This window comes from Globicephala melas, chromosome 3, assembly GCF_963455315.2.
Source record: "Globicephala melas chromosome 3, mGloMel1.2, whole genome shotgun sequence".
In the NCBI taxonomy this organism is placed as follows: domain Eukaryota; kingdom Metazoa; phylum Chordata; class Mammalia; order Artiodactyla; family Delphinidae; genus Globicephala; species Globicephala melas.
This window is the reverse complement of record NC_083316.1, coordinates 148,271,429-148,288,869: the sequence shown is the minus strand read 5'-3', so window position 1 is coordinate 148,288,869 and position 17,441 is coordinate 148,271,429. Positions and strand designations below refer to the sequence as shown.

General features: G+C 36.4%; 1 protein-coding gene across 4 annotated transcripts in view; it reads right to left on the bottom strand.

The window, feature by feature from the left end:
• CPEB4 (cytoplasmic polyadenylation element binding protein 4) overlaps positions 1-17,441 on the bottom strand; it is a 64,323-nt gene that overhangs the window by 10,878 nt on the left and 36,004 nt on the right. The window contains exons 3-5 of one of the 4 annotated variants that reach the window (XM_030829899.2): positions 14,984-15,034; positions 6,044-6,067; positions 4,132-4,305 (exon numbers count right to left, since the gene is read on the bottom strand). In XM_030829899.2, coding sequence (XP_030685759.1) covers positions 4,132-4,305; positions 6,044-6,067; positions 14,984-15,034 — 249 coding nt within the window. The remainder of the gene's footprint in view (positions 1-4,131; positions 4,306-6,043; positions 6,068-14,983; positions 15,035-17,441) is intronic. The other 3 variants (XM_030829900.2, XM_060296617.1, XM_030829901.2) reach the window with 3 other exon arrangements.

Here is a 17,441-nt window from a genome sequence, read left to right as displayed (position 1 = left end):
TCATCTTTTTCTGACATGACGCTCTATTACCCCCAAACACAACTACTGGTACCTGCTCAAAGCAAGGTCACTCCCTTATGTACCACCAAACAACGCTGCTTCCAATCAGGAAATCAACATTGATAAAACACTCCCAATTCACAGACTCCATCCCAATTTTAAACTATCACAATATATCTCTTTTTTCCTTTCTGATCCAGAATCCTATCCAGAACCATGCTACATTTAGATGTCATGTCCCAGGTCATCAGTCTTTTTCAGTTTACAATAGTTCCTCATTCTTTCCTGTCTTTTACATGCTTAGTAGCTTTAAAATATACAGACCATTCATTCTGCAGGATGGCTCTCAACCTGGGTCGGTACTGTTTCCTCATGACCTATGCATTCCAAACAGGAAAACCACCATAATGATGCTATGTCATCCTGTCCTTTCACTAGGTATGTTAATCTTGTTCAGCTAGTCAAATTGATACCTGCCTGATTTCTCCACCAAAAAGAAACCATTTTCCCCTTTGAATCTGATTAGTATTTTGTGGGGGAATATTGTGTTATCCATTAATATCCTGTTCCCTCATTAGACTTGGCATCCACTGAAGACTCCTACCTATATCAACTACCACAATGATTACTGCCAAATGCTGATTACCTATTTCTATCAATCCTTCTACATTTACTAGTTAGTATTATACAATAAGGAAGAGTTTTCCCTTCTCCCCCATTTATTTAGTCATGTATTTATTTATACCAGTATGGACCTATTTTATTCAGTGGGTTGTAATCTGATTCTCTCCTCATTTATTTTGATGTTCAATCTGTCTTCAAAATTGTCCCTGATTTGGCCAGTGGGGGTTCCTATGTCCTTTTGACCTATCCCCCCATCATCCTTCAAGGGCTTCCATACTTCCTGGCCCAAGAAGATACTCCACGCTTTCATCTTGTTCTTTCTCTGCCCTACCCTCAGAATTCGCCGTCTCTCCCCCCACACCCCAAGAAATCCTCATTCCTTTCAGTGACAAAAGATATTCAGAAACTGAGATTTGGGTATTCCATATAGTCATTGCTAGTGGTTATTTATTATTTCTAATTCTTCTCAGAGGACCAAGCTAGGAAATATATGAATATACACACAGATACATTTACAACTGTTTCTGTATCTGTGTACATTTATAAAAATGAGTTCATACTGGCAATTGCAAAGTCCACTCCAACATCCCGTGTTTTTCTCTAGCCTTCCCCCCTCCCCATGTTTGTAAATTCCCTTCTCGCTATGAGAAACTAAGTTCTCATCATCCTCAATATGTTGGCTTCCTTGCTCAAAGTAACCCATCTTTCAGCTAGCTGCCCTGGCTGTCTCCTCTACCTTCCACCTCTGCACCCTAGCCCTTATTGCCCTGATTTATTGGGCACCATGCACACTGCTGCTGAGGCCTCCGAGCAGGCCCCTCCATGTGTGTACCTACACATGCCCTCCACTTGGCACCCTCTTCCCCCTCACCAACCACCTTCCTTGGACACCAATATCTCTGAGCCTTATGAAGAAGGTAAAGGAAGGGCACATGGGATGGACAAGGAAGACTTGATCATATTTTCCTATTAATGTAAACGATACCAGTTATGCTATATTATATATTTGGAGAACTAATGAGTAGACTATAGGAAAATAAATTTCCAGGAAACTTCTAGAAAGAGTAGGTAAGCATATGTAGATAAGACCTGGGAGTAGGGCAGGAACAGAAAAGAGAGATGAGAAACACGTTCAAATTTCAGTCTGGTAGAACTGTTCTCATCTCCTCCAGATTGTGAAACAGTAGTCTGTTCGAACAGCTATGATGCCTGTTGCTATGGTACCATTTAGCTCGTGTGAGACTGATAAATAGGGGAATGATGTCAGTGTAACCTAGACATTATATGGGTTCACAAATGACTTTTCCTAAGCAAGGTGAGCTAGCATAGTGGGAGAACCATAACCTTCAGCAGGAAAGGAAAAAGCCCCCAGCTTGTGTGATGTGCAGGTACGAGCCCCCTCAGCTCTATTATAAGAAAATAAAAAATGAGCACAGCAACCAAGCCTCTCTGGTCAGAGAGGTGTCCCCCCAACCTTGCAGGGCTCTTATCTCCTGCGAGTTTCCATTCCTCATCTGCTCAGAGGTCCACTTTCATCTGCACTGCCTCCAAGCTAGCAAGCCAGCATTTCTGCTCTATTGGTTTTGTGCATTTTCATTATTCCTTGAGGCAGCCTCTAACCATACTGAGCTGCTTGCCTGAACTGTCCAAGTTATTTCCAAGGTACTAATTCTCTTTTTGTTAGTGCTTCTGGTACAAAATTCATTAGGTTCTAAGTGATCTGCCTCTAGCCCCTTTTGCCCCATAAACTCTGTGATTCTTAGTGCACAACTCTGCAGAACACAGTATTCTTCATGAATAGGTATTTCACATTTTAATAGAAAGGGCTGCCTGCCTAAATTGCTACCAACTTATCAACATACATGGTCTTGAGGATAAAGTAAGATGACTAACACAATTCCCATTAATTTTGCTCAGTTTAAACCACCTCCTTTGCCAAACTGGTCAAATTTACCTGTGCCTCTAAGAATTTTAGGAACGATACATTTAAGATTGCTTAGTAATTTTCCTAAAAGATACAGACTAACTAAGCCAGAGAAGGAGCTTATCCCGAGCAAGGTCAGATAAAATTCAGTCTCCTCTTTCTGTATATAAGCACATAATTTCCTCATTGAAGTCCATCCAGGGCTCAGGAGTGTTAAAGATTTGACCTCTAAAGGCTCATAAAACCTAGAATCCATAATGCTAAGGAAAGTGACGATTCCAGCTAGAGAAAAGAAAAGGTCACACCCAGGAGCTTACTGGAGTGAACAACATCATGATGAGGTGTTCAACCCAGGATGAACACTTTGAACAGAAGCTATGCCTTCTGACGACAGAACGGAGATTGAGCCAGTCTGGCCTGAAATTTCAGCACAGCTTCCTCCAGGACATTTTATCATAGACACACATACACACAAAAAACCTGTGTTTATTTCAATCTTTGGCTGTTTTGAAGCCATTGTTGTTTCAATCTTCCAAAAGACTGATCATCTTAAGGAAAATGTAGTGGCTCAGTAAGTTTAACCTCAATCTAAATGGGAAGTTATTAAACCTCATTATTAGACCTTATAGATTTTTAGAGAAAACTCTTCTATCCTCCATAACATTTCTTTCCATTTCCATTCAGGAAACCAAGACAAAATAGATTAGGAACAAAGAGCAAGCAAGGATATATGGTTGCTATATGGTCGCTACTTTGACTTTTGTCAGGGTCACTTAGACCCACAGGTGAATAAAATACTTCTGGACAATAGTCCTCTATGTCTTTTTGCATGACTGGCTCCTTATTCAGGTCTCAGCTCAAAGACCATGTCCTCAAAGAGGATTTCTTTAACCACCTAATCTCACAAGTCTCCCTTCTGAGACTTCACTACATCACATCAACCTGTTTTCTTTTCAGTACTTATTCTCTAATATTTTCACACATTTTTTATCCCCCTTCCCCCGGTAGAATGTCAACTCTATGCGAGCAGGGGCTTTCTATCTTACTTACGACTTTAAACAATCCTAAGAACAGTGCATAACATTCAGAGAGCATGTAAATATTTGACAAGTGAAAAAATACTCAGAAAATGATACGACTCCAGGCTATATTTTTCAAAAGTTCAGGCTTATTCTAAGATTTTAAACAATTAACTGTACATTTATAGAGCACTCATAAAAGGTAGAAAATAGGAAAATGAATAATTGAATTTGGCCAAGGAAGGACACACAGACAAAAATGCAGTTAGCATCTGTGTTTGCCCACAGCAGAATCCTTGAGAGGTTTTCCCAGTGATGTTTGCTCTTTTTGATTTAGTCCAGCCACTTGCTTCAGCGGGTTCCCAAAGTCCTGCTCCCTTTCCTTCCGTGAACTAACCTTACGTGTTGTGTTAGGAAGACAGGACAAGAGAACAATGCAATCACAACTGAACACCTGGAGCCAGATAAGACTGTTATTATAATAACAGCAACCATTTCCTATGCATTACCTACTATGTGCCACAGTCTGGGCACCATGCTATAAACGGCTCTTTCTAAATATACCTTCATCGATGTCAGGAGGTAATCCGCCCACAAACACCTTGCGAGAATATCGTTCTACTCTTTCTCCATTCTGGTGAGTGAAGCAGTGAGGTGAACCCAGGCCACTATGAAGAGGTTGATCCCCACGGCCATCATCCAAGAATCCATCTTCCATTGGAAACAGTGAAGACTGACCTGGAACAGAAAGCAGGAAAAAAAAAGCTAACAGAAAATGTTCCTTGCCACTGATTATCTTACACAAGAAACAAGGAAAACAGCAGATCCAATAAAACTGCTGCTTTTATTTTTCTCACTGAACAACAAATCACTTAGACATGCTCTTGAATTTCCATCACCTTAAGGTCCCAATTGAGTCAGGGAGAAAGTACACGGCTCAACAGAGGGCTGCTCAACCATCCCACTGGGATCTGGAAACTTGAGTGAGGTGTAAGTACAATAGGAGACAGCACTCTTTTGAAAGCAGTTGGCAGCAGACTGCACCACCTTGGCAGGGCCCCACGGCCACTGGCAACCTACACATGTACACTAAGGATTAAATTTGACCATCAGATGCTAGATCACTTAAATTTCTTTAAAACATCATACAATATAGCCTGCCCAATTTCCTCTAAGAATGTCCCTAAAATGAACAAGGTGATTTTCAAAGTGAGCACTCAGTTTACCTTAACTAATGGCATGCCATCAAAATCCACTTGATGCTGTTATCCAATTTTGTTGGCTAGTCTTACAGAATTTAAGATTTTTAGGCATGCTAAAGATAAATTTTCTTTTAGTTGAGTAAATATCAGCTGGTACAGGTAGTGTCCAATTCTAAAAACTAGTCATTACGTTTGCTGTTAGAAAATACTATCATACAGAATATAAAAACAGAAAAGACCAGAGATGCCAATGTGGTTAATATTCTTCCCATACTTACCTGTCAGTAAACTATGAACGTATAAATCATAAGCAAAGCAAAGAGCTACAAAGAACTGTAGAATCTCTCAAGCACTGTTTTGTCACTTTTCAGGCTGCCAATTTACTTCTAGGTACTACATAAGGAATTTGTTAATGGATTCTGCAGAAATATATCTTAAGTGCTCTTCTTTTACTGAAACATTCCAATATCCTTTTGTCACCACACTTGTCTTCCTTTCAACTTTCATTATTAAACACAATTGACAGTATATTTGTTATGAATTTACCCTATAAAACCACAGTTCAAAAGAGTTATATAATGAAGATAAAAAGTGACTCTAAAATTGGAGGTTATTTCTGGATCTTCAAAAGTCACTTATATTTTAAAGCTACGTTATTTAACTGTCTAACTTACTTTCTTATAAAAAGGCAAAACTATAGTACAGGAGGCAAAAAATAAAGTTTATTCAGGCAGGCACTCTAGGAAATGATTCTTTGAAATTCTCTAAAATGTGTAGAGCTTTACCCCCCAATGTTTGAAATTTATAGGATTAGTCATCTATTTAGTTAGTCTCATTTTAAACAAAATGCAGTATTATGCTCAGTAATAAATAGACAAATAAATAAAAATTTTTGAAAGCAGATTTAAGCTATTCAAGCATAACTGAACCTCCAATATAATCAGGTATTTTGGGACCAGTCACACTATATTTTCCTTTTAAAAGATTCTTAATTTTGTACTCCTAAGAAATTCCTTTCACAAAGGAAAAAGGGAAACAAATCTTCAGATATAAATAAGGTGAGTTTGAAATTATTTCAATTCAAACCCAAATCCTACCATTCTGACTCCTTCAAATTAGAATGTCTATGTTAACTATAACATATAAAGTATGTATTGATCACAGCTATGTTTCATTCCCCCTACCCGCTTCCCAACAAGGGTTAGAAATTGAGCAAACTTGGGTCCTCTCCAAATACAACTGATACATTCAAAAGTTAGAAACAATAATGTTACCTCTCCTTCGCCCATATGTCCTTGCTGCATGTCAAATGAGAAAACAAAAAAACAAAAAAACAACCTTTCAAACATTGTCAAAAGAATCAACTGTGATTTCATCTACCAGCTTTAGAAACTGAAAAAAATTGGCTGTATTCCTCATTTCCTGGTAAGCATCTCAAAAAAAATATGGAATTTGGATGGTGAGAGGTCAATTTAATGCATTCCTTCTTTTTTAAGTTCAAGGACACTGTAAAAAGTGTATTGAGCCTTACTTGTTTTAAGGGAAGCTTTCTGCTCTGTCACCCAAGGTCCAAACTAGTATGAAACTAAGGGATATGTAACATGATCTAAACCAACTCCTACCATATTGATCTTAATTTCTCCCAGAATTCCCTGCTAACTAGCCATTCAGTAGATATTTCAATATTTAATTCATGACTTTTTCGCCACTACAGGATAAACAGCAGTTTTATACTATTTCTCAATTATTCCCTAATAAAGAAACTCATAACAAATGAAGTCTTTAGGAAATTTATAAACTTCCTTTTAGCCAGCTTCTTGTCCCTAATCAAATCTTCCACCATGGCCCAAATGTTGAAAAGTAAAAAGTATGGCATTTTATCACAAAGTAGGTTCCAACCAAGAAGAGAAGAAAAAGAATATAATATAGTATAATACAATATAATATAGACTTATAATTATTATATGTATATACCTGAATACTCAGAAAATGGCAGTATAAATTTCAAATCAGTAAACTTCTGAGAAAATGTCTTCCCTCAAACAAACTGGAACTTGTATGTGCAGTTTGTCCAAATACCCTAATTCTATTCAACAAACATTTCTTGAATGCATGCCTGATCTTGCTAAACACTATGGATGAATTGCACATGGGTCTGACTACATGGAACTTAAAGGCCAGGTGGCCACATAAGCAAATAACGGTAATGTAACCATTACAGCAATAGGCGTGTTAAGTGTTAGGTGCAACAGAAGCAGAGGAGGAGGAGAAACTCGTTCTGATTAAAGAGACAGAGAGGGGAGGGTGTGGCTCTGAGATGGACCTTAAAGAGAAAACAGAGAAAGGGCATTGCAAGACCTGGCAGTGGCATGAATAGGGGTGCTGTAATGCTCAAGGAAAGATGCCGAGAATAGCAGCATACACAACAAGTGAGGTCTCTTGACTGGAAAGGAAGTTTAAACAGGAAGCTGGGATAGGTTTTCCAGTTAGAAATTATAGCACATTTTAAGAGATCACTACACTAACTGGTCAGGGTTTTCATTCTTAGCCCTCTCGATAAATGCTAAGTAAGTACAGCTCAGTTATAACTGAGTTATAACTTAGAAGTACCATGTACCTATTTTCCAAAATGAAATTATGTCTCATACCAAAATAATTTCTATCATTACTAGATAACATTGAATTTCACCAAAGTACTTAGGCAAATGGATTAAAACCAGTAAAATCTCCCTCAGCTGTTAGATTTTCACTTTAGTAGTTCTTAAATTTCGGGTGGCAGTGGATGTATTTTCTCACTTAGTGAACCTGACAGAGGTTAGAAAGACAAAAATATCATAGAAGTAGTTGTTTAAGAATATTCTATTCATACAACTGCTTCAAAGACAAGGGAGTTTGGGGAAATTAATTATTTGAATATCTTGGTTCTGTCAATCTTAAAAAGTTGATTGATGCTTCTTGGATTTCTGAGAAAACAGATATTTGAAAAGAGTGGGCTTTTAAAAGCTACAAAATTAACATTAAAAAATCTCATAGCTTCCGCTATTTCAAAAATAAGTAGAGTTTCAGGAACAGTAAAGGCTATATAGATCAAAAGCAAAAATCAAATACTCTCCAAGTCTTCAAACGTGTACTTTCAAACTTTGATTCTGTACCACAAAATTAAGCTGCTTAATATAAAAGAATTCATGATTAAATTCCACGATTAGATTCTAAAAACTATATTTAGAAACATTTTCCCACATTTAGGGAAAACAGGTTACAGGTGTACAATGCTTATAGCTACAAAAACTGCCTAATCAAATAGGCAAATTAATATAAAGTATTACCAAAAAATAAAAACAATGACATTCTGGAGCACAGAAAATGAGAATGTTTAAATTTTTTATTTCCACTTATTATAATGCTATACATTATTTTAATGTAGATTTTGACATATGACATATATACAGGAAAGTTGACAAATCGTAAGTGTACAGTTCAATGAACTTTCCATACCATGAACACACCTATGTAACCAGAACCCAGACATTAACAGAATGAATGGTAAGTGGTACCACTTCATCTATGTACAAAAGCGGTACTTAAGCACAATTCTCTCACCTATTTCAAATTATACTTGGTGAAACATATTATGATGAAATACTTATAACACAGAGCTTCACCACTTTCCTGAGGAAAATGTCAGATTTCCAATCTTATGATTGCAAGTGTTGCACATTATTTGATGTTTTTCAAATACTGGAGGAAGCGGCAGTTAAAAAAAAGATCACTTTAAATATGTTTAAAGAAATCTATATTTTGAAAAACTTCTGGCTAAATCAGCTAAAATAAACCCTGCTTAGAATTTTCCGTGAATTACCAAAGAGTATATACACTGTTAAAAGTTTTCAAAAATGCATACTATTATTAAATAAAAATCTTCTAGTTCCCATCAGAGTTAAGATTAATACTATTTATATGTTTATCTTTTATATTTATTATTTAGTTTTGATGTATATAATTTAATGTTCAGTATTAAAATGATTCAAGAATTTTTTTAATGGGCTGGAAACATTATGGCTATAAATTTTTATAACTTCTGGATGCATGTTGTTATTAGATCTATGATAAATACTTTATTTCCAAAGTGTCTTTACAAGATTGCTTAAAAATGCCCTATATTCATCAGTAAATTCCCTCTAGTAAAATTTCAGTAGTCTGGCATTCTAGACTTGCAAAAAGGTACAGAAAGACTTACCGGGTCTTTTTCAATACACATTATATATATATTTCATTATAAAAATGAAAATATCATTTATTTATCTCTTTAAAAGTATCTTTTTCTCATGTTATAACATTTGTTAGGCACAAAAGGAACAAATTATCCATAATAGTGATATGTTCATAACAAAAAGTGCAGCCATTTAAAAAATACGGCACATATTCATGTGTTCATATTAAAGCTCTCTAAAATGTAGTTTGCATGAGGTGCCTAAGTGTGTATTGTATGATTCTTATTACGTTAACTTAAAAATAAAGGAAATATAAACAGATATGTGGGAATGTACACAAATGTTTTTTCTAGAAACAACCACAAGAACCTTTGAGGATACGGACTGGGATGGGGAAAGAAGGAATGATTCCACTTCTTGTTTTATCCTTTTCTGCACCATTTAAATTTATTACTACTGTGTACACTATATTACTATATTTGCTAATGGACCCTTTTGGGTTTTCTTCTTGGTACTTACATTAAAAACAAACAAATGATATATTAAAGAAAAGCATCCTTTCCTACACGAGGGCATCTAATCAACTCTGTAAATAACAGGACTTTATGACTAGCTTTTAGTGGGCAATGAAAGATTGATCCTATTCACACTACCTCTGGCCTACCTCAGCCTCTCCATCTACCTCTCACTGCCCCCATGTTGAGAAGGCAGATAGCAATGCTACTTGGAAAAACAAGGGGAGAGGGCTCAGATTAAAAGATGTTATCAAATAACTGACTTTTCCAGTAGCACCAAAAAAAAAAAAAGTATGTGGGGGAATCAAATTAGTAAGTCAGTTAAAAAGATATAAATCAAAGCCTGGAAGCTAAAAGGAGTTGATTTGTTAACAAAAGAATAAAGGTGGTAGAACCCAAAAGCAGAAAATCATCACAAAGACCAAAGCATACAATTCAACAGAGATGCGAAGAATCATTTTAAAGGATTTTATAAATCACCTCCTAATTTATTAACGGGCTCATTGTCACAACATTACTTTAGATGTATGCTTAAGAGAATTTCCTATGTCACACTGGCTTCTGTTTATACTAGCCTGCTGGCATTAACAATATTCAAAGAATGTTGATAAGGTATAATAAAGATACGAGAGGATTATTTATAAAGAGCTATCTTACAGAAGGGCAGAGTGTGAATGTAATTCTAGTTTCTGTATATCCCTAATCCTCAGTTTCTTATTTATAAAAATGGAGAAATGAAGAGAGAATCATAAAAGATACCACATGTATATATGATGGTCAGTCAGACAGACGCTCAGTAAATAATTTTCTTCCTCAAAAGTAAACTCATATGTATAAATTCTTAGATTGGTGTTCAACAGTTACTTTCAGCTTTCCATTACTATTCCAAGGCTAACAACTGTAGAGCACTTTAGAGTTTATAGTCTGCTTTCATATTGTCTTTTTCAAGAAGGGATCTCTCAACATGCTCCTTACTGTAGCAACTAGAACCATACAATATACATTTTCAGCAAGTGACTATAATCTACATTTCTCCTGGGTAAATTTTCCCCTCCCTTTTCATAGATTTCTGCCCCGCCTCCGTCCCCTTTAAGCAAAAATCTTCTCCCTTTCCTTCCAAAGAACTATAATTAAGAGGTGTTGTTCTATGCTAACCTTTAAAAGATCTCTTACTAATCTTCTCTTCTGGGAGGAGCAAACGTTTTAGCTGATGCTTCTAAGGGAGAGACAACCACAGAGGCTAGGAAATACATACATACATGCACCTGTTCGAAACTAATTTACTGGATTGGCCAAAAAGTTCATTCAGTTTTAAGTAAAAATGAAAGACGCATTTTTCATTTTCACGAAGAACTTTATTGAACAACGTGTTCACTGACTGAATGAACTTTTTGGCCAACCCAATATTTTGCTGTTCTATAACTTTCCCCGCCACAAGGTTCATTTTTGAAGCAGCTAATCCTAAGGGCTAAAGCAGTGAAACGGGAGGTTAGGGAAAAAAGCACCACGCACGAGCACTTTTATACAGAGGTAGTGGTGGTTAAATATTAGTTTTCTTGGATAAAATAAAGCTTCAAGTTGGGTAAAAAGAATATTAATCATTTAATCTGATATCTATCTCAGAGCTAAACCAAGACACACCAGAGGAATATAAGGTGAGTCTGGCCTATGCTTAGCACTCCTTTCGGACTTGGCTGAGAAACTGAGTAAGTTTCAGGCTTGCTTATCATAACATAAAATGGATATTCTAACTATCTTCCTACTAAGTATAAGATTAACTAGGAAACGGCATCTGTTACAGGATGAATAGTGTTCCCTCCTCAAAATTCATATGCTGAAGTCCTGACCCCCAGAACCTCAGAATGTGACTGTATTTAAAACAGGACCTTTAAAGAGGTGGTTAAGGTTAAATGAGGTCACCGGGGTTGGCCCTGATCCAATGACTGGTGTCCTTACAAGAGATTAGGACACAGACTTGCACACAGGGGAAAATCATGTAAAGACAAGGAAAAGACAGCTACCCTACAAGCCAAGGAGAGAGGCCTCAGAAGAAATCAACCTTGTTGACACTTTGATCTCAGACTTCCGGCCTCCAAGACTGGAAATAAATTTCTGTCTAAGCCACTCAGTCTGTGGTACTTGTTAACAGTAGTCCTAGCAAACTAATCCCATATCCAGAAAGTAGCTAGAAAATTGTTTTGTTTTGTTTTGTTTTAATACATTTAAAATCCAAGGATTTTCCCCAAGAATGCCCCTCAAAAATATCTCTATGACTAATAACAACAATAATAATTCCCTAGAACATGCAATTATTATTTGTTGAATTATACTGGCAGTGTCTTTTAAAAGTTATGAGTGGTAATATGAGGGTAACTGCATAATCTGAAAACTGATGACTGAGCATAGCCAAGGGGAAAAAAGAAAGCAATCTGAATCTGATCCACTGGATAAGTAAGCTCTTTTTATCTTTGTACATGCAAATTCCAATATTATTCCAATATAAATTGCTGAAGCTAGTAGACTGACTACTCTGAATCTTTTTTTCTTTTTATTTATTTAGGATTTAAACCCCACTTCTTTCCAAAACGCTTTGTGATTGCTTGAAAATTTGAAAACAAGTTATACAATAAAAATCATGTCAAAATTCAAATGTCGATGTGAGAACCGTCTTTCACATTTTTATTCAAACAAAGCAAGAAACGGTTCTCAACTCAACAGAGGCTTGGAAGAAAAAGCTCTGAAAGTTATAGTTGAAGCAAAGTAGAGTATAGCTATATAATCACCTTTCTAAAGGTTTTTAAAAGCCTGAGTAGACTATTTAGGTGGACAGGAAAGAACAGCTCCTGATGGTTCCTTAAAGTCTTAAAATTGAATAATGAATATAAAGCAACATAACATATCTGGCTTTTATTTTCAGTTTTAAGAAAAAGCTGAATGGATGTAAGATGCAAAGGGACTGTATTTAAAAGTAAATAAAGTTTCAGGTTATCGCTCTTAATAAGACAAAGAAAGCATGTTCGTTCATAGACAATCATAATCCCTTGTCTTGTATTTTTTTCCCTTGTAAATCTTTAGCACTAATATTCCCAATCCCCCCAAAATGACATTCTAATTATTTAATTTGACTACATGCCAGGTGCTATGCTAAATGATTGCACATGCACTTAAATCTCCACCACAGTCCTATGAAATAGGTAGCATTTGTGATTTTTAAGTTTATCTTCATTAAACATAATGAATGGATTATACTAGATTTTCAATATGGGGATCCCCAAAACCTGAGCTATACTGAGAACAAAGCTACTAAGAATCAACATATGAATGAGATCAATTTATCTATAGAAGCAATCCACCACAGAAGATGGTTCATAAATTTGACTGAAGAGAATGGGCAATGCCTAAGGACTTTAAACATCCCTCCACCCCCACCTTGCTTTAATTTCAAGATTTTTAAGCAGTCTTCCAAAACCTGCACTTTGCTATCAAAGAATGGGTCTATCAGTAAATTCTAGCATCTGGTCTACCCAGAAGTTGTACTCCTCATTATGAATGCATAAATTGGCACCCGGTCCTAGTTGGCTTGTTATTAAGAACTAGCACTTGATCAAATCTGACAAAATCAAGTTCCGGGACCTTGCAAAGCTGAATACTGGATCTGAGAGCATGGCAGCCATAACCCCATATTCTGGGTCTTGCCTGAGGAGCCAGCAAGTTTCCCCTCTTTGACATCTCTTTGTTCTTTATCATCCTATCTTTCAGTCTGAGGTAATGTTAACCTCAGTCAGTATACTTCTATAACAAAATTTCCATGTCTACAACAGTAAAAACCATCTAGTCTCCTTCTAGAATCTATGGGCCAATAAAACTTCAAAACATAAACATTCAGAGGGGAAAGTTACCTTTCTTTTTTCTTTGCCAAGTAAGGGTTGTTAAAACATAATCTATTCTTAAATGAAAGAATATTAACGGGGCAGGGGGGAGGGAAGGTAAAAGGAAAGAATCTCATAAAAGACTCAAAAAATATTAAGTGAATTGGGCTTTAAGGGAAACCCACTAGAGAGTGTTTCTTTTTCTCATCTCAACAAAGATGACCCCAGGGGCAACTGATCTAATTTAGCGACTTCATGAAGCAATTGGGACAACAAAGAGTTGATCACTTTGCCTAAGATCACACAACAGTATCTCAAATCTTGGTTCCCTGCGATTTCCAGCACTTGACTCTGGAACTCGTTCCACAGGAAAAGATGAAACCATGCTACAATGGCAAGCCTTATATTACCCCCCTTATCCTGATGCCACTGTCACCACTGTGTTTGGTTTTCGGTCTACACACATTTACACTGAGATATTATATTTTGGCATTATTTCTGGCAAATGTAGCACGAAAAGACTAAAGACTAATGAACAAGTGAGGTTTTTACAAACCATATAGTCTCCAGAGGATCTAATGCACCCAGCAACTCTCATAAATCAAATCTCCTTCTAACATTTCTTGGCTCAACAATCTTACATTCTACAGAACACTGATTTTAAACACTAAGCAAAAAGAAATCCAGTCATAAAAGCAATTGTTAATTCCGCATTCATACTATAGCATGGACAAGGAGTAGGATTTTTTGGTTTTGCTTTGTTTGGGGAATGAGCAGAATATAGTTATTTGGTCAAGAGTAATTCACAGAAGTGGTGGGACTGAAAATGAGTTTTGGCAAATGGAAGGCATTAAGAACACACAAATTTGAAATCCATATTCAACAGTAAAAGAGTGGAAAAGAAGTAAACAAGACTTCTATATTCCACCCAATTATTTTAAACTATAGTACTACAAAAAAGACAATTTTTAATTCTTTAGTTCCTTCTGTGAGTAGATGGCCCCTCCTTCCGTGTGAAATTTAGTTTGCTTCAGAATATGCACATAAAAAGAGAACTCAACAGCGCAGTGGTAATATTTAGAATAGGCAAGGAGAATTTACCGAAGGCACTGCAAAGGCTAATAAAACTTCATTCTTCTTGTTGTCATTAGACAGCAAACAGTGAATGACCTTGTCCTTTGCAGTGTCAAGCCCTGTGGTCTCAGGCTGTTTTGTCTGACTTTCGATCTCTGATTACCTCCCCTTTCTCCTGGAACACTTTTCCAACTACATGGAAATGGTTTTTATGTTGACATTTCAAAGGTCACTCTACAGAAGCTAACATTGGATTAAGCCATTCTTTATGTGTCATTATGGGAGTCTCATTTATTCTCATTGTCACCAGTTTCAAGACAGCAAATTAGCTGGCTCTCAAAGTTTAAAAAAAGTTCCTGCTCTAATTTGGAGGAATAATAATTATCCATAAAATAGGTGATAGATTAATAGCAACTTGCATATTCATTACAGAGCAAACTAATGTCATTTCTCCACCTGCTGAGGCTTAACTACTGTATTTTCTACCCAGTACTAACTTGTTACAGTTCTTTGAACTTCACTAAGGTGAATCAATTATCACTTACCATTAATAAGCAGAGAGCTATCGGATCCTGGATATGAATAGTTTAGACGACCTGAGGGTAAAAGAAGGCCGTTACTAAATTTATTTTTTTTCATAGATGGTTTAAATGTATTCAACAACAAAGCTGAATTAATTGTTTAATAGGTATTTAAAAAGCCGTATTATGAGATAAAACTTAGCTGTGCTAATAAACACACAGTCAGTTGACATATCAAACAGCATATTCACAAACACTCAAAAAGGGAAAGTTTCAAAGTGGGAAAATAAAATACCCCTTATATTTAACTATTCGGTTATTCTAATTTCCAAATCCCCATCCAAAGGAAATTTTTATACCATTATGTTCTAATACCAACTCATAATAACAATCTTCATATTTTTCCCCATAAATTTGCAATTTTTCTTTCATGTGTAGTTTTTCATAGCTTTTTAGAAGTATGTAGTTAGCAGTAGCATTTTTTTATATAATTTGTAACAAAAGTGCCAGTCTTATGCCTACATGTACAGACACACTAATGGGTTTAAATTCAAATTTCGGGGAGTAAGTACAGAAGGTAAAGAGGCACATTTCATTGTACTTACACATGAAGAAAATATCAAAGTACACAGCACAATGCCCAGAGGCACAATAGCATTCAGCAAATGCTGGGTTAATTTCCTTCGAATTTTGAACCTAAAATGGGCACCCAAGATACCCTCCAGAAAAGGGTTTGTGAAAGTCTAAAATTTTGGGAGGATGCTCTACCTTCCAAATTGGTAGCCACAAATAAAGGCGGGGGGGAATGCATTTCTGTTTTGCAAGAGTTTCTACATGCAAGTTGAGGTAGCTAGACTACACATCATGTAACTAGTTCTATGCTATAAGTTACAAAACTCACTATGACAACATTTTCATGTCTCCATATTCCCCATGCCCTTCATAAGAATGGTGGAGAACCCTCAAGTCTTATTCATCTAAGGAATGGATAGGGGAGCTTCACTGTTAATTACCCACCACTGTCTAGCACTCTATACATCAGAAGCAGTGTGAGAATTTAAAATTGACTCAGAATTACAAACATTCCAATTAGGAAACCAGCAGTCTAAACTCTGACTCCACAGAACCACAACAGACTCTCTAAGACAATGAAAAGGTGGGTAAGCAGAGGCTCTCCCAGGCCTGGAGGCTGGGGCAAGCCTTTCAAGATGCCAGGAAGACTCCACCTAGTTCCAGAGAACACTGCGGGAGCCAGGTCTAATACGTGGTCCTATCAGTCCACCAGCCACACATTTACAACTCTTCAAAAAGGAACTTTAGACCACAACTATCCTTCAGTCTCTCAAAATCCTACTTCTTTGAAATAGTCTCCACAGAAATAAACTTATGCCATGAAGAGAGAAAACTGTTCTCTGTGGCTAACAGCTTTAATTAATCCACGTGCAAACCTTGGAGTCTCATGTGAAACAAAATCTGAACTTAATTTTTCTACCATTTAACACCAAATACAAGGATTTAAAAAATTAAGTTGTTAATTGCTCCACTTAAAATTTCAGCATGTTCCTATTTAGGGAAGAGAGGTAGGGATGAAGATGGGCAAGGAGGAGGTGAAAATTAATTTTGATATTTCAATTTCTTCCTAAAAATTGGCTTCATTATTTAATGCTCATATGCACACAGTCAAGTATCCAAATCCAGTGAATTCCAGCTGAACTGCTTTAACTACAAGCCCAGATCATATGACCTGTCACAAGTATTATCTTTAAAAAAGCATAGACTTGAGATGCTGGAACAAGAACATGACCTTAACTGTTAAAAACTTGGGAGGGAGGGAGGGAGGGAGTGCTGTTTCTGAATCACTTGACTCAAAGTAGCAGCTGATTTTCCATGATGGAACATTTGCATTAATTTTGTAGCTGTAAAACCCGCTGGTAAATGAATTAACAGCTATCACTCATACCATTTTTATTTATCATAAAACATGTTTTAAAAAGATGATATAAGTCAACACAGAAACAAAAATATTTAACAATATTAACTGAAGTTAAGAAAATGTTTTGCTATTTCTAAGAAGATACTCTAATTGGGTATCTAATTGAAGATACTCTAACACTCCAACTGAAACCAGGGCTGTTCCATATGAACTATAATGCTTCTTACTTGATACTAAGGAAGGATAATTAACGATGAGGATCCAAAAAACAAATTCCCAAACTAGCTGGCCCAGTTTAACAAATCAAGTTCCACCTTATCAGAAACTCACCTTTGGGGTACCTTTTACGGAGAGAGAGATAAGAATATTTCAACTTGACAGGCACAAAAATATCCCTTAACTCAGTTCTCTCAGAGTCTGCCTCAACACACACCTCCTAAAGAGATGCCACCCTCCACCCCCAAGGTAGGTAACGTTTGAGACTTTTTCTGATCCTTAGACTTCTAAATGCAGTAGTTCTAACCTTCAGCTAAGACAATAGAGCACTGA